The sequence below is a fragment of the Protopterus annectens genome, chromosome 7.part1 (genome assembly GCF_019279795.1).
Source record: "Protopterus annectens isolate FY-2018-M chromosome 7.part1, PAN1.0, whole genome shotgun sequence".
Classification (NCBI taxonomy): Eukaryota; Metazoa; Chordata; order Ceratodontiformes; family Protopteridae; genus Protopterus; species Protopterus annectens.
In genome coordinates, this window is record NC_056740.1 from 438,495,170 (window position 1) to 438,522,915 (window position 27,746).

Genomic DNA, 27,746 nt, shown 5'->3' on the forward strand with positions numbered 1-27,746 from the left:
AAAGTCTGCTCTTCATATTTTCCCTTATAACTAGCTGGTTTCTTAGTAGTAGCACTAAAATCTGAACCCCTGTGACTAGCACTTGCTCTAGAACCTGCTGGAAAGCACTAGGAAGCCATAAACTGATACAAGCATTTAACTCTCTTTGTTAATAAGGAAAAATTAATCATAGGCACTAAATAGCATATAATTGCAAAGTACCTTGCAAAGGTAAGGGAAAACAGCTCTTGTACTTTACAAAAAAGCACCTAAACAGGCATGTCCAAGTATCAGCTTCCAGTGATTTCTCCTGTCCACCTGGTGAATCCCGGTATACTGGGGTAATGCAGCAACTGCCTCATGTATACAGACAACCCTCTCCTCCTACCACCCAACACTACAACCTGTGAGAGATGCACTTACATAGCCAAATTGGAAACAAAGCTCTCTCCAGCCATGATTGTGCTAAACAATCAAGAGGAGAAGGTTAACACCTGCACTACACCTCAAGCAACACATAGCTCTTCAAAACCCACACCATCAACCCCCACACATAGCAACACTAAACCCACATATGCAGAGGCCCTTAACATTAACCTGCCCAAGCAACAAGGACCTCTGAAGCTGAAACCCAAACAAACACCAGTCACAACCAAAGTGACACATAGCTCACAACACCAGTGTGCCACCCAACAACAGCCCCTAAGGCAAGACAACGTACCCAGCACTTTAGTCATAGGTGACTCTATAATCAGGCACAGTGATGTCCCACTCACCAGGCTGAACAAGGAGAAAATTACAGTCAGCTGCCTGTTGGGTGCCAGGATTTGCCACATAACGCTCACACTCCAGTCACTCCACAACAAGTACAAACACGACTCTGTCATTGTCCATGTTGGAGTGAATGACTTGAGACATACCTCCCTGGGCTACATGAAAAAAGACAAGGAAGAGCTCTCAGATCATGTGGCCCAGGCAGGTATGACCATAGCCCTGAGTAGTATGCTGCCTTCGCCCAGAATGATACCACAGTATAAGGACAAAATGATTGACTTCAACAATTGGCTAAGCTTCTGGTGTCATTCAAAGGGGATCCAGTATCTGTCTGCCTGGGACGACATAAATCGACAAACCACAATGCTTTGCCAGAGGTGGTCTGCACCTGTCATCCCTGGGATTCAGGTTACTGGCTAAAGCTCTTGCCACCCCTAGAGTGCTTTTTTTTTAGGCAAGGTTCAAAGGACAAAACCACAACCATAACAGATACAAGCATGCAAAATCTGAAGGTAATGCTACTCAATGCTAGAAGTCGAGATCTCAAAATGCACTCTCTTGAGGCACTCCTAAAAATGGAGAACATCGATATCTGTGCAGTGACTGAGACCCGGTTCAAGGCTCCAGAGAGCACCCCTGCAATACTAGGCTACAACTCTTACCACACTTTTCGGCCACCAAACCAAGACCAAAACACTAAAGGTGGAGGAGTGTCCATATTCACCAAAGATATTCACACCTCCAGGCTAGTTGCCCAACAGAATGCATCTGAAATTCTCCAGGAGCAACTAACACTAGGTAATACTGCAATCCAAATTGTAGTTTTCTACAAATCACCCACCATGCCCCAAGATTCTCACTACACCTTTCTAAACATACTTGAAAATATTAAGATACAACCAAACACCCTAATACTGGGTGATTTCAACTACCCTGGCATTAACTGGGAAAACTACTCGTGTACCAACACCTTTTCCCAACGGTTCTTGAAATTCATAAATTTCAACGCCCTGGATCAACTAATCCATTGTTCCACCAGGGGCTCTAATATCCTAGACCTGGTCATTACCAACATGGGAGATAGATGCTCCACACCAGTGGTCACCCCCTCATTGGTCAGGTCTGACCATAAGCAAATCACCCTTGACATCCACATCCCACCCCCACCCCCCAGTAAGGAAACTTCCATAAAAATTTCTCCAAAGCCAACTTCATGCTACTCAAGTCAGACGTGACAAATATCATGACACCCATGCAGATGGGAACTGAAAGTTCAACTGCTGAATCCTACACTAAGGCACTGTATGAGCACATCCACTCGTGCATGAATCGTGCCATCCCAGATAAAACCAAGACGCTCTCCTCCAAAAAAACGGAAGCCAATCTGGTGGTCCCCTGCCATAAACAAACTATACAACAGAAGGAAGAAACTGTTGCAGAAAAGAGGAAAATCCCAGGATGCAAAAAACTCCCTTACCAGTCGTAGTAAGAAGCTGAGATCCCTCATAAAATCCTCAAAAGCTAGTTATGAAAATAAAATTGCCAAAGATTCCAAAGACAACCACAAGACATTCTATAGTTATGTCAAGAATGTAAATGGCAATGCTCACATATGCTCTGAGCTACAACAGAATGGCATTAAATATACTGATCCCAAGGATATTGCCAATATCCTGGCAGATCGATTTAGTGCCAACTTCACCCCCTCTCACCCCCTAAAGGGTCCATCTCAGGACCAAAAGATTGCCAAATTCCATTAACCATGGCAACACAGGTAGAAACCACACTCTCCAAAGCTAAAAATACAGCATCCATGGGACCAGATGACATCCCAGGCTGTGTACTGCATGAACTACAAAATGAACTGGCACCTCACCTAAGTGTCATGTTTAATTATAGTCTCACCTCAGGCTTCGTGCCCACTGATTGGTGAACAGCTACAGTTATCCCACTCCACAAGAGGAGATCCACCTTGGATCCCGGGAACAACCGTCCCATCAGTCTGACAAGCCTGATCTGAAGGGCATGGAATGCATTATCATGGAACTTATAAACAAAGATATTGGCAACCTTCAAACACTGGAGCCCGGGTTTGTGAAGGGCTGATCTTGTCTCCTGAACCTGATTGACTTATTCGAATCAGTCTCCAGAGCTGTGGATGAGGGTAAGGCGGTGCACACAGCCTATCTGGACCTCGACATGGCCTTTGACACCACACCCCCACTCTGGAGTCATAGATAAACTTACTAAGCTGGGCATAAATCCCTATATCACTCGGTGGGTTGCTAACTGGCTTACAGACAGAACCCAGACTGTAAAAGTAGCTGACTCCAAATCCAGCTCCAGACAAGTGACAAGTGGAGTACCTCAGGGTTCAGACCTGGGACCACTCTTGTTTGGCATCTACTTCTCTGAAGTGCAGGCCAGCACTAAGGGACTACGGCTAACAAAGTTCGTAGATGACTACAAACTGGGAGCCATTATTGAATCCCCAAATGATGTGGATATTCTACAAAAAGGCCTTACAGAAACAGATGCTTGGTGCTAGAGCCATTGACTCAAGCTTAATGCCAAGAAATGTATAGTTATCTCCTTTGGAAAAAAAACATGTACCCATGAATTACCACATAGGTGGCAGTACACTAAATACCGAAAGTGTGATGAGAGACTTAGGGACACAGGTGGACAGTGGTCTCAACTTAGATAACCACATCGCCACAACAGTCAGGAAATCCTTCTATGTGGCACACCTCATCACTAAGGGCTTTTCATCCAAAAAAAAAGGAAGTCAGTGTCCCACTGTGCGCATCCCTCATTAGACCCATTATAGAGTATAATGCTTCATTTGGTATGTACCTCACAAGACATCTGCAACAGCTGGAAAGGCCGCAGAAATACCTCACTAAAAGAAACACAGGCCTAAAGCAGATGCCCTATGCTGCCCGTCTAAAAAAATTCCAGCTATACTCTGTGGCATATCGTCTACTCAGAGGCGATCTCTGCTTAACATACAAGGCCATGTCAAACCCTGAGCTGTTGGACATGCTCCGCTTAAAGAAATCCCAATCCCTCTGAGCCACACGGTCCAGGGATCTAAACCTTGTCATCACAATGAACAAAACATGCTGGAGAGATAGGTTCCTTTCCCAGAGATGCCCCATACTCTGGAATAGACTGCTCATACATGTCAAGCAGAGCGCCTCCTTGGCCCTCTTCAAAAGCAACCTTGATGATTAGATGGGAGATAGGAAATTCACCCCGTTGATCACATCAGTCACCCTGCTAGACAGGGGTCCAGGGAAGTAAATACTGTGGAAAAAAATAGCCAGGGAATTGTTATGGCTAGACTTGTATAGTCCCTAGGGCTGGTAGCCTAGTACCAGCCTATGAACTATGACCTAAGGCCAATCAGGCACACAATGAGCTCATATTGGTGAAATCTACCCACTCCTACTACAAGAGAGCAGACTTTGACCCTGTTAATGTAAAATGAGTGGTTTGGAGCACAAGTGTTAAGGAACCACATACAGATTTCAATGCAGCACAGCAGCCATTACAGGAGTTTGAAAATGCAACTTTAAAGAAGTGCCAGAAAAAAAACAAAACAATAAATAGCACAGTAGACTTTCACAGTATAATGAAAATAAGCAATGCAAGTGCAAATGATACTGTACAGGGCACTGGCACAGTGAGCATCTCCATACAAATGTGCCAAATTTATACCAGCGCTGGAAATATAGAAAACTGACTACTTAGCCCTCTGGCCAATAAAACAACACTTAGAGCCCTTTTTGTGTGCTTCCCAACTGAGATAGACCAGGTAAACACCTATTGCCACAAGATGAATAATCCTAGTCCTCCTAATGTAAAAGCACAGTAAACAAACAAACTTAAGGAAAGCCAATAAGTAATTCAACATAACAGCAGAGTACTTCAAATAGCTGATAAAAGCATGATTATTCAATAATAGTACTTTGCTTTGTAGAAATGAGCTAAGATCGACTCAATTGTGCAAAATTTATAAAGGCGCTAAAACAAGGTAAGATGATTAATAAGCCCTCCAGCCAAAAAACAACTGCATGCAGGAATCTCTGGTGCGTTTCCCTAGCCTGTACAGACCAGACTGTCACCCACTACCTCTAGACAGAAAATTATCTGTCCTCCTGATGTAAAAACACAGAAAAGAGCTTGCTGGAGTGTAAAAATATGCTACTTTATCCAGAAGCTAGGTAGGTAATGAATTCAGTGCAAGTGAATCAGTAAACAGACAATGAGATGCAAAATGCGCTTTTTTTTCAAAATAAGCACACGGAAAGGCAAATAAATAATTCAAGATATAAACAGCAGTGCAGAAAAGCTTATAAACCTCAATTTACATAAAGCTGGGCAATTTAAAAATCACCAAGTTTAAAAAGCATATAAAGGAATGGGGAAAAATAACCAATGGGTAGTCAACAACACTGATTGTAGATTTATCAGAAAGTACAAGGCTGCAGATATTCTCTGTGTATTTAATTATCTTTCAAGAAACAAATTAACCAATGAAAGAAATTTGTGATGTACAGCCTGGATAATTTAGGTGTCTATCCACCACATAGAGCAAAAACAGCAGGCCAAGCAGATTTCTCAAAACAGAAAAGAAAATGGAACAGGTAAAACAGAAAGCAGCTCTATCAGTTTAAGCAACTCACATACAAAAAAGAAATGTACTTTCCTCACCCAGCAGGGAGTCAAGAACAGTGCTTGTGGTTTTTGCAGGCCTTGAGTTATCAGAAAAGACCCAAAGTATCTCATTCAAAATGCATATCTTTGTTTTTGTAGGTGTAGGGGGGGGGGGGGACCTTATGGCATATATGTGGACTGAGGTGTAATAAATATGCAACATGTTATTCTGTCCTGTGGTTGGGGAAAGCATTTTTTTTAAAATGTGTCTCGTTGTTGGTGTGCAGGCAGGAAACCTTTTCCAGTTTCCATAATACTGATCAGGAAATGTTCGAATCCTCATTAGCGAATGGTTGTCTGCGTTCGCTAATGTGGGATCGACGTTCTGATAACAGATCGCACTACAGTGGGGACTGGGGAATTTACCCTTTTCCTCACTGTAGTATGATCTTGGAGTTGGAATATATGATATGCAGGGGATGTGGGGGGGTGCAGTGGGGCTTGACCTCCTGCAAAAATTTTACCAATAATACAGAATTTTGACATTGGAACTTCTGGTGTTCGAATGTCAACTCCATGGTTACTATTTACGACATTTTGGTCATTCTGTATTACGAAATTTGGATAATAAATTTGATGAAAAAGTGAAAAAAATTTTTGATTTCCCACATTTTGACAGTAAATCTCTCTCTCTCTCTCTCTCTCTATATATATATATATATATATATGTGTGTGTGTGTGTGTGTGTGTGTGTGGACTGAGGTGTACTAAATACGCAACATATTGTTTTGTCATGGGGAAAAACATGTGCATGTAGCATTCTATCCAAGAGCCACCATAAGGGGAGTTTACAGACATCAAGGGGACTAATTGCAGTATGCCTCAACCTCATGCTGTAGTGTACACCTACAAAAGGCAGGAGCACACAATGGTGGGCAATGGCCATGTTGGTAGTATATCTGTCATGTGATTGACAACACATGTCATAGGAAGGGTGGTAGACATCACAAGCTATACAGGTACATAGGTAATAGATATTGCAATTGAACAACATGGGGAGACACACGCAGGGTACAGGGGAATACAACTTGGGTGTGTCCAAATGGATAATGGAAGCTCTATATGTCATGTTGTAGTGCCATGACACATGGAACACATTATAACACTGAGACTGCAGATTAGACTGCAACGATAGTTGTCATAGGTACATGCTGCATAGTGTAGCATGTTAGAAACACACTTTTAGCTACAGAATGCTGCCCCAGTGCACATCTTTACAAGTGGCCTGTATCTCTGTATGGGCAAGATGTTGCAAAGTCAGGGGTACCTGTGAACTGTGTGGTGGGCTACAGTAATGCAGGTGTGTTGAGTGTCACAGGCCAGCAACATAACATGTCTCTGCTCATTTTTACAGAGCGGGATGGCTCCAAAAGAGAGGAAAGGAATGGTAAAGTTCTCCTACTCACAGGCTGCCATTTTGCTGCCTCAGTGAGAGTGCAATTTGTTTTTGAGATTGTGGCAAACGTAACAAGTATCAAAAGGTCAAAGCAATATGCTTGGGTGCCCCTCTGTTTCCATACTTGTTTTGGTGTCCATTTTATGTCAGGAAAATATCTAAGGCTGACAATGATGGCTGCTGCAGTCTGTAGTCACAGTCATGGTCTTAGGTATGGATAACATAGTTTGTGTACCACTGTTCTGTTCCACAGGCACTGCTCCATTGCACAAGAAACCCACCCTGAATCACAAAATATTTTAACAGGACAGGCACTGGCCATTCTCCAAAGCTAACTTTGGGCTCCTAAAAACAGAGGTGGCTAACTTCACAGCACCCATGCAAATGGAGAATATTTGCATGACGGCCGAATAATACACCAATGCACTGTACGAACACGTACACAAATGCATGGATCTTGCCATACCCAATAGAACCAAGATGCTGTCCTCAAAAGGAAGCCAATCTGGTGGTCCCCTGCCATAAACAAACTCTACAACAGATGGAGGAAACTGAAGCGGAATAAGGTGAAGTCCCAAGAATGGAAAAACTCCCTTATCAGCCTCAACAAAAAGTTGAGATCCCTCATCAAATCCTCTAAAGTTAGCTATGAAAACAGAATTGCAGCAGATGGTAAAAACAACCACAAGGCCTTCTATAGTTATGTAAAGAATCTCCATGGCCATACCCAGATTTTCTCTAAGCTACTGCACAATGGTACCTCCTATACCGAGCCAACAGATATTGCCAATATACTGGCCGACAGATTCAGTGCCAACTTTACCCCTCTTCCCCCCAAAGGACCAATCAAAATACCAGTAGATTGCCAGGCACCCAGTATTACATCTGCACAGGTTAAAACAGCACTGTCCAAGGCCAAGAATGAGGCTTCTATGCTTCTATGGGACATGACAATATCCCTGGCTGTGTTCTACATGAACTACAGAGTGAACTGGCACCTCACCTGTGTGCCCTGTTCAATCACAGCCTCACCTCAAGCTTTGTCCCTACTGAATGGAGCACTTCTACAGTCATCCCTCTCCACAAAGGAGGAGTGACTACAGACCCTGGGAACTATCGCCCCATTAGCCTGACGAGTCTGATATGCATGGGCCTAATAAACAAGGATATAGGGAATCTCCAAACTCTGGATCCCACACAGTTTGGTTTTGTGAAGGGTAGATCATGCCTGCTCAACTTGGTTGCCTTCTTTGAGTCAGTCACCAGAGCTGTGGATGAAGGCAAGGTGATTCATGCAGCCTACCTTGATCTGGCCAAGGCCTTTGATACCATTCCCCACTCAGGAATCATAGAAAAACTCACTAAGCTAGTCATCTACCCCTATATCACTAGATGGGTTGCAAACTGGCTCAAAGATAGAACCCACAGTGTGAAAGTAGCTGACTCCAAGCCAGACTGCTGACTAGTCACGAGTGGAGTCCCACAGGGTTCGATCCTGGGTCCTCTCCTGTTTGGTATCTACTTCTCTGAAGTCCAGGCCAACATGAAGGGACTCTGGCTGACAATGTCCACAGATGATTGCAAGTTGGGAGCTATTATTAACTCCCCAAGTGATGCTGACATCCTACAGAATGGCCGCACTGAGACCAAGGTCTGGTGTCAGAACCATGGCCTTAAGCTCAATGCCAAAAAAATGTGTCATTATCCCCTATGGGAAAAACCCAGTTCCCATAAATTACCACATTGATGGTAGTCTACTGAATGCAGAAGGCATTATAAGAGATCTGGGAACACAGGTTGACAGCAACCTCTCTTTTGATCACCACATTGCCACTGTGGTCAGAAAGTCCTTCTATGTGGCACATCTCATTACTAAGGGTTTGGCATCCAGGAAGAAAGAGGTCATTGTCTCCCTCTACTCTTTCCTCATTAGGTCAATCATCGACTCCCTCCCTCCCGCCCATCAAGTTTTCACCTGATTTATGTTTAGATGTTAGGATAACAGGGGTGTTGTTAGATCTTATTTTAAGCAACAATTTTTTCGTATTTGATTCTAACATTTTTCAACAGATATCAGGTGTGGTGATGGGGGCCTATGTGGCTCATTCATTTGCAAATTTAGTTATGTGTTGGTGGGAGAGTTATTATCTTGTTAAACTTCCATCTTTTAGATTTGTGTTTTTTTTTATAGAAAGTACATTGATGATTTATTTTTTATTTGGGAAGGTGGTAAAGATAAATTTGATGCATTTGTTGTCGAAATTAATCAGAGTATCAAACGGCTTAAGTCTGACATCAGTAGGTTTGGAAGGACAGTAACCTTTTTAGATGTGCTACTTACTACTGACATTGCAGAGCAAAAATTTATTAGCAACATCTATAGGAAGAATAATTTTAGTAATAGTTACTTACATTATTCAAGTTTTCACCCCACATTTATGAAACATAATGTTTTCAAAGGACAACTCATCAGGGTTAGTCGTATAGTGAGTGAGGACGATGTGTTTCTTAGTGAAGTCAACACTTTGATTAACACGTTTCTGGAGAGAGGATATCCTCCGGTTAAATTAAAAGAAATTGCAGACCAGGTTATGGAGGAATTCTGTTTTTCCACCTATTTTGAAGTTTAGACAGGTTTGTAAAGGGTGATTTAATAATAACAACAGTAATGACTAAATCTTAGCCTTTCCCATTCCTATGAGTTTTGAAGGAGAAATTATTAGAAATATTATTAAGGAAAATTGAAAGGTTAGTTTGGGAAATAAGGAACTAAGCAACACAGTAGGAACACAACCCCAGTTTATTTTTAAGAAAACGTGTGAATTAAAAAGCTTATTGGAATGGTTACCTACTTCCATTAAACAATGATGGGCTAGGTCCTTTAGGTATATTTTCCTGTCAGGGCTGTAGATATTGCAGGTACATTTCTCCAGGTAGCCAATATACTTTTGGTCATGTGACCTTTATTTTTGAACCCAAGTCTAGGTACAATTGTCACAGTAAGGGACTAGTATATTTAGCTATATGTTGTTCCTGTAATTGTTTTTATGTAGGTAAGACTACTCAAACTTTGGAATGGTGTATTAGTGAACATATTAGAGTTATCAAACAATATCATTATAATAATGCTTTGGCCAAACACAGCAAAGAATGTTGCTCCTTTAAAAAGTTTTATTTATGGTACTTCAAGGGGTTAATACTAAACTGTTTGTTCAACAATTTAACAACTACTTGGAATTTCTTGAACTAAAATGGCAAATTTCTTTATGGAAAGATGCATTTCCAGGGCTAAATGAGACAATTTCTATTAAAAGTCTTTTGAGATATCAATATATTTAATGTTCAACATGTACATTAGATTATTTTGTGTTTTAGTGACTGTACATAGCTGTATCTTATACTTCCGTGGTGGTGCAGTGGTAGCGGTGTTGCCTCACAGCAAGAGGTTCTCCTGTTCGTTTCTCGACTTGGGTTGGGAGTGCCTTCTGAGTGGAGTCTGCATATCCTCCCTGCGGTCGAGTGGGCATTCGAAAGACATGTGTTGAATGGGTGTGCCTTCGTTGGGCGTCGGGCTGGCAACTCGACACCATAAAATGCAACTGCCAAGCATTAGCGGATCGGAGTTCCGCTGTGGCAACCCCTAACCGGGAAAAGCCGAAAGACAAACAACAACATAGCTGTGTCTTATATTGTTTCTTTAAGAACTCTTAAAGTGAACAAAAGCACTAATTCTGCATTTCCAGCATTGTTACAGTACCAGCAGTTCTGCACTGATTGTATTCATTCAGTACCAACAATTCTGCACTACCATCTTTCATTCAGTGCCAACATTTCTGCACTGTCAGCTTTTGTTCAGTACCAAGAATTCTGCACTGCCAGCTTTCATTCATTCAGTATGAACAATTCTGCACTACCAGCATTTAATTAGTACTAACATTTCTGCACTGCTTGCATTCATTCAGTACCAACAATCTGCACTGTCAGCCTTCATTCAGTACCAACAATTCTGTACTATCAGTATTTGTTTATGACCATCAATTCTGCACTGCCAGCATTCATTCAGTACCAACAATTCTGCACTGCCAATATACAGTCAGTACCAACAATTCTGCACTGCCAGCATTCATTCAGTACCAACAATTCTGCACTGCCAACATTCATTCTATGCCAACAATTTTGCACTGCCAACCTTCACTCAGTGCCAACAATTCTGTACTGCCAGCATTCGTTCAGTACCAGCAATTATGCACTACCAACATTCATTCAGTACAAACAGTTCTACACTGCCAGTATTTACTCAGTACCAACAATTCTACACTGACAGCATTTGGTCAGTATCAACAATTCTGCAATACCAGCATTATTCTTTACTAGTAATTCTGCACTGCTGGCATTCATTCAGTACTAGCAGTTATGCACTGCCGGCATTCATTCATTCTACACCAAAAATTCTGGAGTGCCAGCATTCACTTATTTAGTACCAACAATTCTACACTGCCAACATTTATTAAGTACAAAGAATTCTGCACTGCCAGAAAATCCATACCAACAGTTCTGCACTGCCAGCATTTTCTCAGTACCAACAATTCTACACTGACAGCATTCGGTCAGTATCAACAATTCTGCACTACCAGCATACATTCCATACCAACAAGTCTGCACTACCAGCATTATTCTTTACTAGTAATTCTGCACTGCTGGCATTCATTCAGTACTAGGAGTTCTGCACTCCTGGCATTCATTCATTCTACACCAAAAATTCTGGAGTGCCAGCATTCACTTATTTAGTACCAACATTTCTGCACTGCAAGCATTCATTCAGTAGCAGCAATTATGCACTGTCAGCATTCATTCATTACCAACAATTCTGCACTGCCAGCATTCATTCCATGCCAGAAATTCTGCACTGACAGCATTCATTCAGTAACAACAATTCTGCACTACCGGCATTAATTTTGTACCAGTAATTCTGCACTGCTGACATTCATTCAGTACCAAGAATTCTACAGTGCTATCATTCATTCCATACCAACAATTCTGCACTGCCAGCATTCATTCAGTAACAACAATTCTGCACTACCAGCATTCATTCAGAGGTAGCAATTCTGCACTGGCAGCATTCATTCAGTACTAGCAATTCTACACTGGCAGCATTCATTCAGTACTAATAATTCTGTACTGCCAGCATTCATTCAGTACCAACAATTCTGCGCTACAAGCATTCATTCAGTACAAACAATTCTGTACTGCCAGAATTCATTCCATACCAGCAATTCTGCACTGCCTGCATTCATTCTGTACAACTCTGCATTCTGTACTGCCAGCATTCATGCCAGCAATTCAGTACCAGCAATTCTGCACTGCCAACTTTCGTTCAGTACCAACAATTCTGCACTGCTGGCATTTGTACAGTTACCAAGAATTCTAAAGTGTTAACTTTTGTTCAATACAAGGAATCCTGCACTACCATCATTCATTCAGTGCCAGCAATTCTGCAATGCTAGCATTCATTCTGTACCAACAATTCTGCACTGCAGCATTCATTCAGTACTAGCAATTCTGCACTCCCAACATTCATTCAGTACCAAGAATTCTGCACTGATGGCATTCATTCAGTTCCAGCAATTCTGCACTACCAACATTCATTCAGTACCAACAAGTCAGCACTGCCAGCATTCATTTAGTACAAGTAATTCTGTACTGCCAGAATTCATTCAGTAACAACCATTCCACACTGCCAGGATTCATTCCCTACCAGCAACTCTACACTGCTAGGATTCATTCAGAACCAGCATTCTGCACGACAAGCATTCATTCCATACCAATAATTCTGCACTAACAACATTATTCATTACTGGTAATTCCGCACTGCTGGCATTCCTTCAGTACTAGCAATTCTGCACTGCCGGCATTCATTCATTCTGTACCAAACATTCTGCAGTGCCAGCATTAACTCATTCAGTACCAACAATTCAACACTGCCAGCATTTATTCAGTAGAAAGAATTCTGCACTGCCACCAAATCCATGCCAACAGTTCTGCACTGTCAGCATTCATTCATTACCAACAATTCTGCACTGCCAGCATTCATTCCATGCCAACAATTCTGCACTGTTAGCATTCATTCCATGCCAACAATTCTGCACTACCAGCATTAATTCAGAGGTAGGAATTCTGCACAACCAGCATTCATTCAGAGGTAGCAATTCTGCACTGCCCACATTCATTCAGTAAGAACAATTCTGCACTGCTGGCATTCATTCAGTACCAATAATTCAACACTGCTAGCATTCATTCCATACCAGCAATTCTGCACTGCCAGCATTCATTCTGTACCAACAATTCTGCCAGCTTTCATTCACTGCTAAGAATTCTGCACTGCCAGTATTCATTCCATACCAACAATTCTGCACTGCCAGCATTCATTCATTACAAAGAATTATACACTGCAGGATTCATTCAATACCAGCTATTCTGCACTGCCAGCATTTGTTCAGTACCAACAATTCTGCACTGCCAACATTTGTTCCATACCAACCAATCTGCACTGCCGTCATTCATTCAGTACCAACAATTCTGCACTAACAGCATTCATTCAGTGCTAGGAATTCTGCACTGATGGCATTCATTCAGTGCTAGGAATTCTGCACTGACAGCATTCATTTTGTAACAATAATTCTGCACTGCCAGCATTCATTCCATGCCAACAATTCTGCAGTTTCAGCATTCATTCTGTACCAACAATTCTGCACTACCAGCATTCATTAAGTACTAGCAATTCTGGCCTGCCAGCATTCATTCAGTACTAGCAGTTCTGCACTGCTAGCATTCATTCCATACAAACAATTCTGCACTACCAGCATTCATTCAGAGGTAGCAATTCTGCACTGCCGTTATTCATTTAGTACTAGCAATTCTGCACTGCAGGCATTCATTCAGTAAGAACAATATTGCACTGCCGACATTCACTCAGTACTAGCAATTCTGAACTGCAGGCATTCATTCAGTACCAAGAATTTTGCACTGCTGGAATTCATTCCATACCAAGAATTATGCACTGACAGCATTCATTCTGTACCAACAATTCTGCCAGCTTTCATTCAGTACCAACAATTCTGCACTTCCAACATTCTTTCAGTACTGGCAATTCTGCACTGATTGTATTTATTCAGTACCAACAATTCTGCACTGACAGAATTCATTCAGTACTAACCATTCAATGGAAACAACTCTGCATTGCCAGCATTCATTCATTACAAAGAATTCTACACTGCCAGCATTCATTCAGTACTAACAATTCCGTACTGTCAGCATTCATTCAGTACCAACAATTCTGCAATACCAGCATTCATTCAGTACAAACAATTCTGTACTGCCAGCATTCATTCCATACCAACAATTCTGCATAGCCTGCATTCATTCCGTACAACTCTGTACTGCCAGCATTCGTTAAATAGCAGTAATTCAGCACTACCAGCATTCATTCCATACTGACAATTCTGCACTACCAGCATTCATTCAGTACTAACAATTCTGCACTGCCAGCGTTCATTAAGTACTAGCAATTTTGCTCTGCCAGCATTCGTTCTGTACCAACAATACTGCACTGGCAACATTCATTAAGTACTAGCAATTTTGTACTGCCAGCATTCATTCTGTACCAAAAATACTCCACTGCTGGCATTCATTCAGTGCTAGCAATTCTGCACTGATAGTATTCAGTCAGTTCTTGCAGTTATGCACTTCTGGCATTCATTTAGTACCAACAAGTCTGCACTGCCAGCATTCATTCAATACCAACAATTTTGCACTGCCAGCATTCATTCAGTACCAACAATTCTGCACTGCTGGCATTTGTACAGTACTAAGAATTCTATAGTGCTACCTTTTGTTCAGTAGCAGGAATTCTGCACTGCCAGCATTTGTTCAGTACCAGCACTTCTGCACTGCTAGCATTCATTCTCTACCGACAATTCTGCATTGCAGCATTCATTCACTACTAACAATTCTGCACTCCCAACATTCATTCAGTACCAACAATTCTGCACTGCCAGCATTCATTCAATACCAAGAATTATGCACTGATGGCATTCATTCAGTACCAACAATTCTGCACTGCCAGCATGCATTCAGTACCAACAATTCTGCACTGCCAGGATTCAATCCTTGTCGACAATTCTGCACTACCAGCATTTGTTCAGTACCAACAGTTTGGTACAAACAGCTTTGCATTGCCAGCATTTGTTCATTACCAATATTTTTACACTGCAGAATTCATTTAGTATCAGCAAATCTGCGCTGCCAGCCTTCATTCGATGCCAACAGTTCTGCAATGCCTGAATTTACTGTGCACAAACAATTCTGTACTGCAAGCATTCATTAATACCAACAATTCTGCACTAACAGCATTTGTTCAGTACTAGCAATGCTGCACTGCCACCGTTCATTCAGTATAGGCAGTTTTGCACTGCCAGCATTCATTCAGTACCAACAGTTCTGCTCTGCCAGCATTCAATCAGTACCAACTATTCTGCACTGCCAGCATTCATTTAGTACCAAGAATTCCACACTGCCAGAATTCATGCATTCATTTAGTACCAGTAATTCTTCACCACCAGAATTCCTTGACGTCCAACAATTCTGCATTGCTGGCATTCATTCAGTACCAACAATTCTAATCTGCCAGCATTCATTCAGTACAGACAATTCTGCACTGCCAGCATTCATTCAGTATCAGCAATTATGCTCTGCCAGCCTTCATTCAGTACCAACAATTCTGAACTGCCAACATTTGTTCAGTACCAATAAGTCTGCACTGCCAGCATTCATTCAGTAGCAACAATTCAGCACAGCCAGCATTAATTTAGTACCAAGTATTCCACACTTCCAGAGTTCATGCATTCATTTAGTACCAGCAATTCTGTACTGCCACAATTCATTGACTTGCAACAATTCTGCATTGCTGGCATTCATTCAGTACCAACAGTTCTGATCTGCAGCATTCATTCAGTACAAACAATTCTTCTCATGGCCGATCCTTTTCCACACCTTTGGAAAGCCAAGTACGGGATGGCAGGAGAAGGTCTATGTCCTATGCGACAACACCCACTATGGCTCCTATTAGTAGTGTGTGTGTGTGTGTGTGTGTGTGTGTGTGTGTGTGTGTGTGTGTGTGTGTGTGTGTGTGTGTGTGTGTGTGTGTGTGTGTGTGTGTGAGTGCTGTATCCCTCTATGGATGCACACACAGATGTGATATATACACTGACCCTATTTAGACCACATCTGCCATTTATGCTCAAGGGGTACAGTATGCTCTGTGGCAGCTGATCATGATAGTGGCATTCTTCGGGGGGAGGGTCAACTTCCTGGATGGGGACGTGCATGGTCACTGCATGTATCTCTTGAGGGAACTCTGGATCTGTCACAGACACACATACATAGTGCAGTGATTTCTGCAGGAGCTGTGCTCTCACTCCCGCACACACACACACACACACACACACACACACACACACACACACACACACACACACACACACACACACACACACACACACACTCACACACACACACACACACACACACACACACACACACACACACACACACACACACACACACACTCACACACACACACACACACACACACACACACACACACACACACACACACACACACACACACACACACACACACACACACACACACACACACACACACACACACACACACACACACACACACACACACACACACACACACACACACACACACACACACACACACACACACACACACACTCACACACATACATACACACACACACACACACACACACACACACACACACACACACACACACACACACACACACACACACACACACACACACACACCTTTGCCCAAATATACCACAGTAGAGACACTATCCCCTCCCTGGCCAGTTTTCCAACATTCAGCAGGCCATGATACATACAACCCCCCCCCCCCCAAAAGAGCTTGCTGCTAAGGTAGTCTATATTAAATGCATAGCCTGACCAGTTCATGCACAATATAACATAGCTTTGGCAGAAAAAAGACACAAAATCTACCCATATATAACATAGCTTGGTTATAGTACTGCATGCATCATTATTGCTATTTATTCATTCTATTTTGGCCCACAGCTGTGATCTAGATGCTGCCTTATAGCCAGTGCCATGGTACACAGTGACCATTTCTGCTTCACACAGTCATCCCTTGTAACCAGGTTCTCTACAAACATCCCACCAACCACCTCCTCTGCTGTTTACTTTGGCATCTCTCCCTAGTAGCAGTAACCTGGTGTAGCTGTTTGTGTGCCAACATGTTGTATGGCACTGCATACACAGTGAACATGTTCATATTCTGTAGCATGGCATTGAGAAACTGGTAAAGTATCTGTGTGGTGGACATCTGGGATGTATTCATCATTCCTCATGTGGTCACCAGAAAGTCCTTTTAACCAGGATTATCAGTGCTATGCATATTATGGTGTCCATAGGAACTGAAATAGGAATGGGAGTAGAAATAGGGATTCCTTGCATCCCATGCCCCTTCCTGTGAGGGCACCACATCAGTTCCTGCTCTTGCATGGTTCATAGGTTCATAGGTTCATAGGTTCGTACTAGGCTATCTGCCCTAGGGCATTTATAAGCCTAGCCAGAGTGTATGTGGCTTACACCACCCCTTAGGATGAGAATATTACGCCCTTTTATGGTTTAGTTTACTATGCCTCTGTCTAGTAGTGACACAGAGATGACCCCCGGGGTAAACCTACGATCTCCCATCCACTCGTCGAGATTTCTCTTGAATAGAGTCAGTGAGGGGCTCTGCCTAACATGGACTGGGATTCTGTTCCAGAGTGTAGGGAGCCTCTGGGTTATGAATCTGTCCCTCCAGCATGTCCTATTTATTTCTGTGTTGAGGTTTAAGTCACTTGTTCTCGTGGCTCTGATGGATTTGGATTTTCTGAGGTGGAGCATGTCCATTAATTCAGGATTGGACATGGCCTTGTACGTCAGGCACAGATCACCTATGTACCTCTTTGCATGGTAACAGTCCACTGTTTGTCTATTATGAAGGGGGTGAAACGATAAATGTGGTTGGATCACTCTGCATGATGGAAAGTGATGGTGCACAACTTTGTGGCTACTATCTGTGAGGACAGCCTTCAACGTGTACATTTGTTTTAATCCAACCACTACCCCTAATATCTTAATGTGGCCCCTGTTTTCATCAGGATTTTTTGGGGTATTGATATACTAGTATTTTCTGAATTACTCTTCCATATTGTATACCCATATTTTCATTCCAATCTCCCTCATAATAATGTCTTTGATTTAGATCTCATTATACACTCATTTGCATGGTATACCAGCCATGATATTTTGTGGTCTAGTGTGATCACTCATCTGCTATTTTGCCTTCTGCATTGTGCTATTTGTTTCTGAATCCCAGGGGTTTCTGTAAGAGTTGTCTATACATACTGGCACCATGAATGTAGCAGTGCTGACTTTACATTGATGTTACCATTTTAGCACACTCTAATTTAACTGACAACTTTGATACTTACAGAATAATTGGTAAGTTCTGTACATCTTCCTTAGTCCCGATAAGTGACACTGTAAGGGTGGGTTCCAACTGCTTTTGTGCAATTTGTTTAATGAAATGGATCTTGAACTGATAGTGGTAAACTGCAGTAAAATAAAACACATAACGGTGATGTGCAGTTGTATAAACTACATGTCATTCTAATTTTAAACATATAAACAATCTTATGCTAAAAAAAGTACACACAAAAGAATTGAATTGAGCTAGTATGCTGAAAAATACGTACATTTCTCACAACGTCTGATTAAATTGAAGCTCTATTCTTCAAGATGTTTCAGATTACAACTATCCTTCCATTAACTGGGCAACTTATACAAGCACAAACACGATCACTTTGAGGTTCCAAGATTTTGTTATTTCAAATGGCCCTGAACAGTTGGTCTGCACCCCCACGAAGGGCTCAAATGTCCTAGACCAAGTGCTCACCAACATGGGGGGGGGGGGGGCACTGCACTACCTACTGTGTATTGCCCTCTCTTGTAAGGTCAGACCATAAATCCATCTCATTTGAAGTAAAGATTAGACCTGACACCTTCACAGGAGCAAAAAAACTGAAAAATTTCTCCAAAGCAGACTATAACCTACTATGGTATAAAAAGTTTCAAACCCCCTGCTAGCATAGCCAACAATGACTCCTATGCAGAAGAGTACACACATTCCCTATATAACCACTTAAACAAATGTATTGACTCAGCTATACCTGACATGTCTAAAACCAGGTCCTCTCAAAAAAACAAGCCACCTTGGTGGACTGTAAGTAAAAAGTTATATAACAAAAGAAACTGATATCTAGGAACAAGAGGGAACTTACTCAACAGAGGAAGAATACCCTCCACAGCCTGACCAAGCAAATCTGATATCTTGTAAAGTCCTCTAAGGCTAGTTATGAGACTAAATTAGCATCTATAGGTAAAGCCAACCATAAGGCATTTTAAGTTACATCCAAAACCTAAAAGGGAATGTCCAGCTCTGTGCCAAACTATAGTGGACAGTACCACTCACACTGAACCTGAGGAAATTGCCAACCTGCTAGCTGACAGATTTGGCAATAAATTCACCCCCCTATCCCCACCAGCCATACCCCAAAGCATTCCTGACACAAGTCCACTACCTAGTATCTCCAAAGAACAGGTCACACAAGCAGTCGCCAAGGCCAAAGAGACAGCCTCTATGGGATCAGGTAACATCCCAGGTTTCTCAATAAACAATCTACAACAAGACCTACTGGAACTACTTGGCACTGTCTTTAATCATAGCCTGAGAAATGGCTTTGTTCCAGCAGAGTGGAGAACAGCAACAGTAATCCCTTTGCACAAATGGGATCCATCCACCAAGCCAGGAAACTATCAACCCATAAACCTAACCAGCCTTATCTGCAAGGCCATGGAAAGAATCATCATGGACCTTATCAACAAGGACAAAAGTGGCCTTCAAACTCTTGACCTGACCCAGTTTGGTTTTGTCAAAGGTAGATCTTGCTTATTAAACCTGGTGGATTTCTTTGAGAATGTCACCAAAGCCCTGGATGAGGGCAAAGCAGTATATGCCACCTATCTTGATTTAGCTAAGGCTTTTGACACAATCGCCCACTAAGGGATCATTGAGAAACTGTCCGAGCTGGTGATTAATATGTTAATACAAAAGATTTGTGAAAAACAGTATATAGATCAAGAAAGTCTGATCTGTTTGGAAAAAGAATCATCTGAGGAAGTGCAAAAATATAAACAACAAAACCTAGAGATAAAAAAGTATAAAAAAGAAATGTGGACATGGGAAAGAGAGAGATTTGATATGGTGCAATATTTATGCAAAGGAGAAAGCCAAATTAATGAATATAAAGAAGGCAGCCCCAAAGATATTCAAAGAGAAATACAGGCAAAGGCATCCGGATATGGAAAATTTCATAATAAAATGAAATAATATCACAAAGATGGAATGCAGAAAAGAAGATTAAGTTAAAAAAATAGAAGTTGAAGTTATGGAGTACCTATGAAGTGAAGGATTTGGTGTAGAAGGTCTAATACAGGTTACATCACAGCAGGATGGAGTGAGTCGCCAAAGGAAGGGGAAAACAGGAAGATCACGAGACATCTAAAGAAGTAATATGGACACGGGAAAGGAAAAGAGATTTAATATGGTCTAATATTGATGCAAAGGAGAAAGCAAAACTAACCAATACAAAAAGAGCAGCACCAAAGATATTTGAAGAAAAATACAGGCAAAGGAATCTGGCATGGAAAACTTTACAATACAAAAAAATAAGAAGACAAAGAGGAAAAGTAGAAAAGGAGATTAGTAATTGAGAAGGTAAAGAAATAGAAACTGAGGTTATGGAGTACCTGCAAAGTGAAGGATGCAGAAAGCACCACAACAGGATAGAGCAATGGATATCCAGATTAAGGGGAAACCAGTGGAACAGGAAGCAATTGGTCACATGCCATATCAAGATACTTTGGAGCCTTCCACAGGAAACCAGTATAAACAGTCACTTGAAGCTAGACAGCAAGGAAAGGAACAGGGAACTGTGGAAACTCTGATGCAGTCAATGTTTAGGAGAGATAGGCCAGTGAATTCCCATATGACAGCGCAACGGATGGCACAGGATGACATTGAAGACAAGGTACCACAGGAAGATACTATAGAACTTTCTATAGAATGCCCACTGGAAACGGAAAACAAGGGATGTGCCCTCAGTTTGGAAGAAAATGAGCCTAAGAGAAGAGTTGCTTGATTTAATAGACATGGATAGATGCATTAAGATTATTGAGAGAAATAGACTGCAGAAGGTCAATAAAACCCAAAAAGTTAGAAGTCTGATAAAACAAATGAATGCAGTAATTAGGACTATTCATAGAGATCCATGCAATATTACAAAAGTAAACAGGATATATTACTGTGCTGCTAAATTAATAACTGATAAAGTTCTATCACAAGAACACATGGTAGTGAGGGAAAGGAAGGGGAGAAATCAAATACCATCATAGAAGTATCAAATAAAGACAACTATAAAGCAATTAAGACAAGAAGTGTCATTGTTGGAAGACTATTGAAGAGGGAATAGATCAACAAAAATACCAAGAAAGATAGATGTCATAAAAGCAATGCACAGTGTTAGAACAGACCAGGATCAATCATGCACTATTACAAATAACAAACTAAAAATTACAGCACAGGTGGAAAAACTTAGAAGATGCACAGATAAATATAAAGGAAAAGTACAAAATAAGCAATTTATTGATGACCCAAAAATGTTTTATAGAGAATTGGGAAACAAGGTAAAAGGAATTTAAAGACTTCCAAAAAACAGGATATAAATACATTTTGGAGAAGTATTTATGAAAATCATGTGGAACATAACAAAGATGCTAAATGGATAGAAGAAGTTAAAGAAAGAATAAGAAGTTTAAAGGTGCAGGATATGAAATGAAATGAAGTAACAGCCAGAGAGATTGAAACAAAGTTAAGAAAAGCCTCTAATTGGAAAACCCCAGGTCCAGATGCAGTATCTAACGTTTGGTTAAAAGTATTAATATCTTTGCACGAAGATTTAGCCATGAGTATGATCTGTTTATATGCGCACCCCAAACAGACACCAACCTGGCTAACAATAGGCAAAACAATGCTCCTACTTAAGAGTGAACCTGCAAGCTAGCCTAAAAATTATAGACCAATAACTTGTCTTCCGATGATATATAAACTATACACGGGAATTGATGCTGACAGAGTTTATAGTCATTTAGAAGAAAACTCAATTATGGCAATAGAACAAAAGAGCAATAAAAGAAAGCCATATGGAACAAAGGATCATTTGTTCTTAAATAAAGTCATACTGGAGAACCATAAAAAGCGGAAGATTCTAAGTATGGCATGGATTGACAAAAAAAAAAAAACATTTGATATTATCCCACATTCATGGATAAAAGAGTACTTAAAAATGTATAAGATACACTCCACACTGATCGACTACATTACGGTGACCATGAAACAGTGGCAGACCACTTTGCAATTAAGCCATGATAAAGGACAAATTATTATCCCAGGGATAAAAATTCAAAGGGGGATATTCCATGATGAGTCTCTGTCACCGTTGCTATTCTGCCTTGCCCTTAACCCATTAAGCTGCTTACATAACAGCTTAGGCCATAGCTACAATTTGGCTCTGAGAAAACAACAAGGTGTAAAGACTTCTCATCTTCTCTTTGTCTATAATTTAAAAACATATAGTTCATCAGATGAGGATCTGAAAGCACAGCTCCAGGTTGTCAAAACATTTTTAGATGATATAAGAATGTCATTTGGTCTTGATAAGTGTGCAAAAGTAACCTTTAAAGCAGGAAAACTGCAGCACCAGTAAAACATCAGTTTGGGACAAGAATGTGATGTAAAAGAACTTGAGCAAGAAGGGGTGTATAAATATTTGGGAACTGATGAAGGATCAACAATAAAACATGAACAAATACGAATGAAACTTAGTAAGGAATACTTTAGAAGACTTAAATTGATACTGAAAACATCGTTGACATCTAGGAACAAAATCCAGGCTTTAAACCAATTTGATCTTCCTGTCCTAACTTACAGTTTTGGAGTGACTGACTGGTCCCAAAACATGCTGGATAGATTAGACAGGAAAACAAAAAGGATGCTTCATGCTCACCAAATGATTTATAAAAATCCGGTTCCTATCACCTTGGTGAAAACTGACAATGTCGAACGGCTAAAATATTGAAAGTGACATTCATCGAAAATGTTCTTTTGGGATCGCGGTACAGTGAGGATCAATAAATTTGCCCTTTCCTCACTGTAGTGCGATCTCGGAGTTGGTATATATAATTAGTGGGGGGTGTGAGGGGCACAGCCCCCGACAAGAACAGTTTTGATGAACGGCACTTTCGATATTTTAGCCGTTCAATATTGTTAGTTTTCGATAATGTGATATAGACCCATAAACATCAGTGCATATCAAGATTATATATTCCCCGTTCCGAAGGAAGGATGGGCCTCCTTGAAACTGATTATGTGTACAGATCTGCAATCATGGCACTGCACACATATCTGCTGACCTCACAAGATCCAAATGTAGTGAGAGTTTTGAAACATGAGGAGAATAAATCTAAGATGACTTCTCTGCTTAATTTAGCAGAAGCATATCGGCATCAAGCAGGAATGGAAATCAAACCAGAAGTAAGATAAAAATCAAGCAGCAACTGAATGTGCCAAAAAAACAAAAGAAAGAATATAAGGTGAAGGACCAGATGAGAAGGCAAGAAATGTGGAAAAAGCAAAAATATAGTTGCAAGTATAGAAAACTTCTAGAAGAACTTCATGTTGATCAGGAACAAATGCAGGAATGGTTAAGGAGAGGCGAATTCAAACCAAGAGATGAAAGGTTGATATTGGCAGCCCAAGACAGTGGGCTACATACACACTGGTTTACAAAGTCCATTGAACATGTGGGAGAAACAGACAAATGTAGGTTTTGTAAAACTGAATTAGAAACAGTTGCACACCTTGTTGCTGGTTGTCATATACTAATGGCAGAGGTACTGTATACTGAAAGGCATAGTAATATGGCAAGACTGTTGCACTCGGGATTGTGCAAACATTATGGTATTGAAGTTTATATCACATGGGCTCACCCATTACCAACAGTTCAAAAGGCAGATGCTAGAAAAACGGATATAGTTGTCCAATTAAAGAAGACAAAAGTAGCACTGATCATTGAAATCGCCACAGCCAGTGACTACAGTGTCTTGCGTACAGAGACACAAAGTCATAAAATATCAGTATTTGCAGGCAGAAATGAGAGCAATGTGGAAAAAAAGATATACAGACAGTTCCTATAGTAGTAGGAGCAATGGGTCTTATTAAAAAGAATATGCAATCGTATTTAGATATGTTACCAATCTATGTAACCCCATATGAATTGCAGAAGGAGTCATCACTGGGCACATTGCGGGTGCTGTGAAGAGCACTTTTGGCTGACATCAAAGATTGAAACAATACTAATTTCATGAACTTTAATTGTACTTTGACTTAGGAATGGGGTCCATTCCTGTCATGGTATTAGAAACCCAAAAGACTTGGAGAAATTAAAAAAAAATGGGGATTAACCCAAATGTCACAAGATCGGTTGCCAGTTGGCTCACAGACAGAATGTGCACTGTCAAAATTGGGGAGTCCACCTCCACCAGTAGACCAGTTACCAGTGGGGTCCCACAAGGATCTCTGCTGGGCCCTCTACTATTTGGAATCTATTTCTCTCAGGTCCAGACAAAAATAGATGGCTTCTGGCTTACCAAGTTTGCAGATGACTACAAACTGGGTGAAATAATTGAATCCCCCAGTGATGTAAACATATTGCAGAAGGGGCTGCATCAGACAAATGATTGGTTCCCAAGTCACGGACTAAAACTAAATGTAAAAAATGCCTCATTATCCCCTTTGGCAAAGATGTAGCTTCTGCTAATTATAATATAGATGGCACCCCTCTAAGCTCAAACCCAGTGGTGTGAGACTTGGGAATGCAGGTTGATAGCAATCTAAACTTCAATCACAATGTGTCCATAGTAGTAAGGAAAGTTTTCTACATTGCGCATCTCATAAATAAGGGCATTGCATCCATGACTAAGGAGGTTATAACTGTTCTCGACCCTTATCTGACCTTAACTGAGTACAATGCTCCCCTCTATATGTATCTCACCAGACACCTGCAGCAACTGGTGAGACCACAGGGGTTTCTAACCAAGAGAATCCAGGGCCTCCAAAATGTGACTTACATGAAAAGACTGAAAGCCCTGTCACTGTATTCTATATCACACAGGCTGCTGAGAGGTTATCTGTGCCTGGCCTACAGAGCAGTGTCTGCCCTAATGGAAGTGCTGCACATATGCAAATCAAATGGGACAAGAGTCACTTGCTAAAGGGATCTCAACCTAGCCTGTGACATACATTAACAAAACATATTGGAGAAATAGATATATCTCCCAGAGATTGCTACTCCTCTGGAATAAGTTCACACTTCACGTGAAGCAGAGATCCTCAATAATTCTATTTAAGCACAACCTTAACAACTGAATGGCTAACCATAAATTCATCCCAGGGGTGGCACCTAGTCGGTTCTGATCATAGAATCACTCTGCTAACAATGACCATCTAACTATGGTCAATTAAGGTACATGGGTTTTTACACTGCTAGGCTTGTAAAAGCCCTAGAGCCATTAACCTGGTAATGTCCTATGAACCCATGAGTGCACCTGGATCAATGATCTGCACATCCACTGACTGATGTTAAGTGTGTTATCCAGGTGAGCGAATGACCTGGAGTCATGGTGGTGACAGCCATTAACACACCACACCATTCCTCTATGGTGAGTGCATGCGCATCAGAGGCCATACTGCTTGCAGAAGCCATGGCAATGATCTCTCTGCAGCCTAGGTGAGCTTCATACTGATAGGATATTCAGCTCTGAATGGTGGTGATGACAGATGTTCGTCCTATTCCTCCACCGTTACCTCATATGCAAGGGGTATGTGTGTGTGTGTGTGTGTGTGTGTGTGTGTGTGTGTGTGTGTGTGTGTGTGTGTGTGTGTGCATGTGTGTGTGTGTGTGTGCTTGTGTGTGTGTGTGTGTGTGTGTGTGTGTGTGTGTGTGTGTGTGTGTGTGTGTGTGTGTGTGTGTGTGTGCGTGCGCGCCCAGCAGTGCTAGTATTGCTGACAGTGCTGATGTGTCTTCTGATTGTGTCAGGTACACATTGTCATCTTTGCTAGCTGCAGGTGACCTGCTGACCCTGGGCATCTGCCAGCTATTCTGCTGGAGACTTCATAAGTGAAGGTGTGTCCATCCCTGGGAGGGTGGTTGCAAGGGCATTCCCCATGATGTCATTGATGGGGACTAGGGTAATGTGCAAAGGAAGGATGTAGTCTAAGGGGGATTAGGGTGGAAACATGCTGGGCTTCCACAGAAGTGGGGTGAGAAGTTGTATATTCCCATTGCATCCGTGCTGCTCATAACGTCACCATGTAGCCTGAGAGAGGAAATGCAAACCAGGTTATACCTTACAGAGAAACCCACCCAGCAGACGTTGGACAGCACTGGCCCTCCATGACACCCTTAGGTTCCATGTTGTCCCAGTTGTCCTTTGAGTTAAAGTCTGGAGGTGAAATTGTGGGGACTGGTAAACCCAGCAATTGATGTGGGGCACTGAGGATGGCTGTCAGTGTGAAGCAAGGGCATAACTGCTTAACTAACTGTTAGTTTGATATTCTATGTTCATAGGTTCATAGGTATATACTAGGCCAACGATCACCAGGGTCTTTATAAGCCTAGCCATGAAATCCAACCCATTTGTGTCCCTATGTATCATGGGCTATGAGGATTTATTAAGTGGGGTTTCTAGAGGTTATATGGAGTGGAAGTATGTTAGTTTGGCCATTGCTGTCTATCAGTGACATAGGGGATAGACCCCGACCAAATTTCAGATTTCCCATCCATTGGTCAAGGTTATGCTTAAATATGGTTAGGGATGGACTCTGCTTTACATGAATGTGGAGCCTGTTCCAGAACATGGGGATTCTTTGAGACAAATACTTGTTTCAACAACATTTTATTTATGTCAAAGCAACATTTAAATCCTTGGATCTACTGGATCTTATGCTGTTCACTTTGCAGATGTGCAAAATGTCCTTCAGATGGATCTGAGTATGCCTTGTATGACAGGCATAGATTGCCTCTCAGTAACCTATAGGAAACAGAAAGGGCTTTAAGGCAACACATATAGGACAATGAGTTCATACTCTGGATTCTCCTGGTAAGAAATCTTTCTGGGTGTTTCATCTGTTGCATATGGCTGGTCAGGTACATGCCAAAGGGGGCATTATATTCAATGATGGGTCTAATATTGACTGGATCCTAGTCTCCAATCCAAACAAAATCACTAATTCTGGAACAATTCCAGACACCATTAGTGACCACCTGCCAGCCTTCATTCATCGCACTACCAACTCTTCCCCTCACCAACATCAATACATCCTAACTCGTAATCTTAGTAACTTCAACCCTACAACCTTCTCAAACCTATTTAAACAAATGAACTGGCAAGACCTTAGAACTCTCCCTCTTGATGCTGCTATCAACTACTTCAACTCTGTTTTCTTAGATACACTTAACTCTCTCGCCCCTATCAGAAATAAAAGGGTAAAAATAAATACCGCTCCTTGGCTATCTAAACTTACTTAACAAATTAT

The 27,746-nt window shown here is 41.4% G+C and overlaps 1 protein-coding gene across 1 annotated transcript in view; it reads right to left on the reverse strand.

The window, feature by feature from the left end:
- Positions 1-27,746, reverse strand: part of LIPC (lipase C, hepatic type) — a 222,332-nt gene that overhangs the window by 93,604 nt on the left and 100,982 nt on the right. The window contains exon 6 of the mRNA XM_044078899.1: positions 18,466-18,586. Coding sequence (XP_043934834.1) covers positions 18,466-18,586 — 121 coding nt within the window. The remainder of the gene's footprint in view (positions 1-18,465; positions 18,587-27,746) is intronic.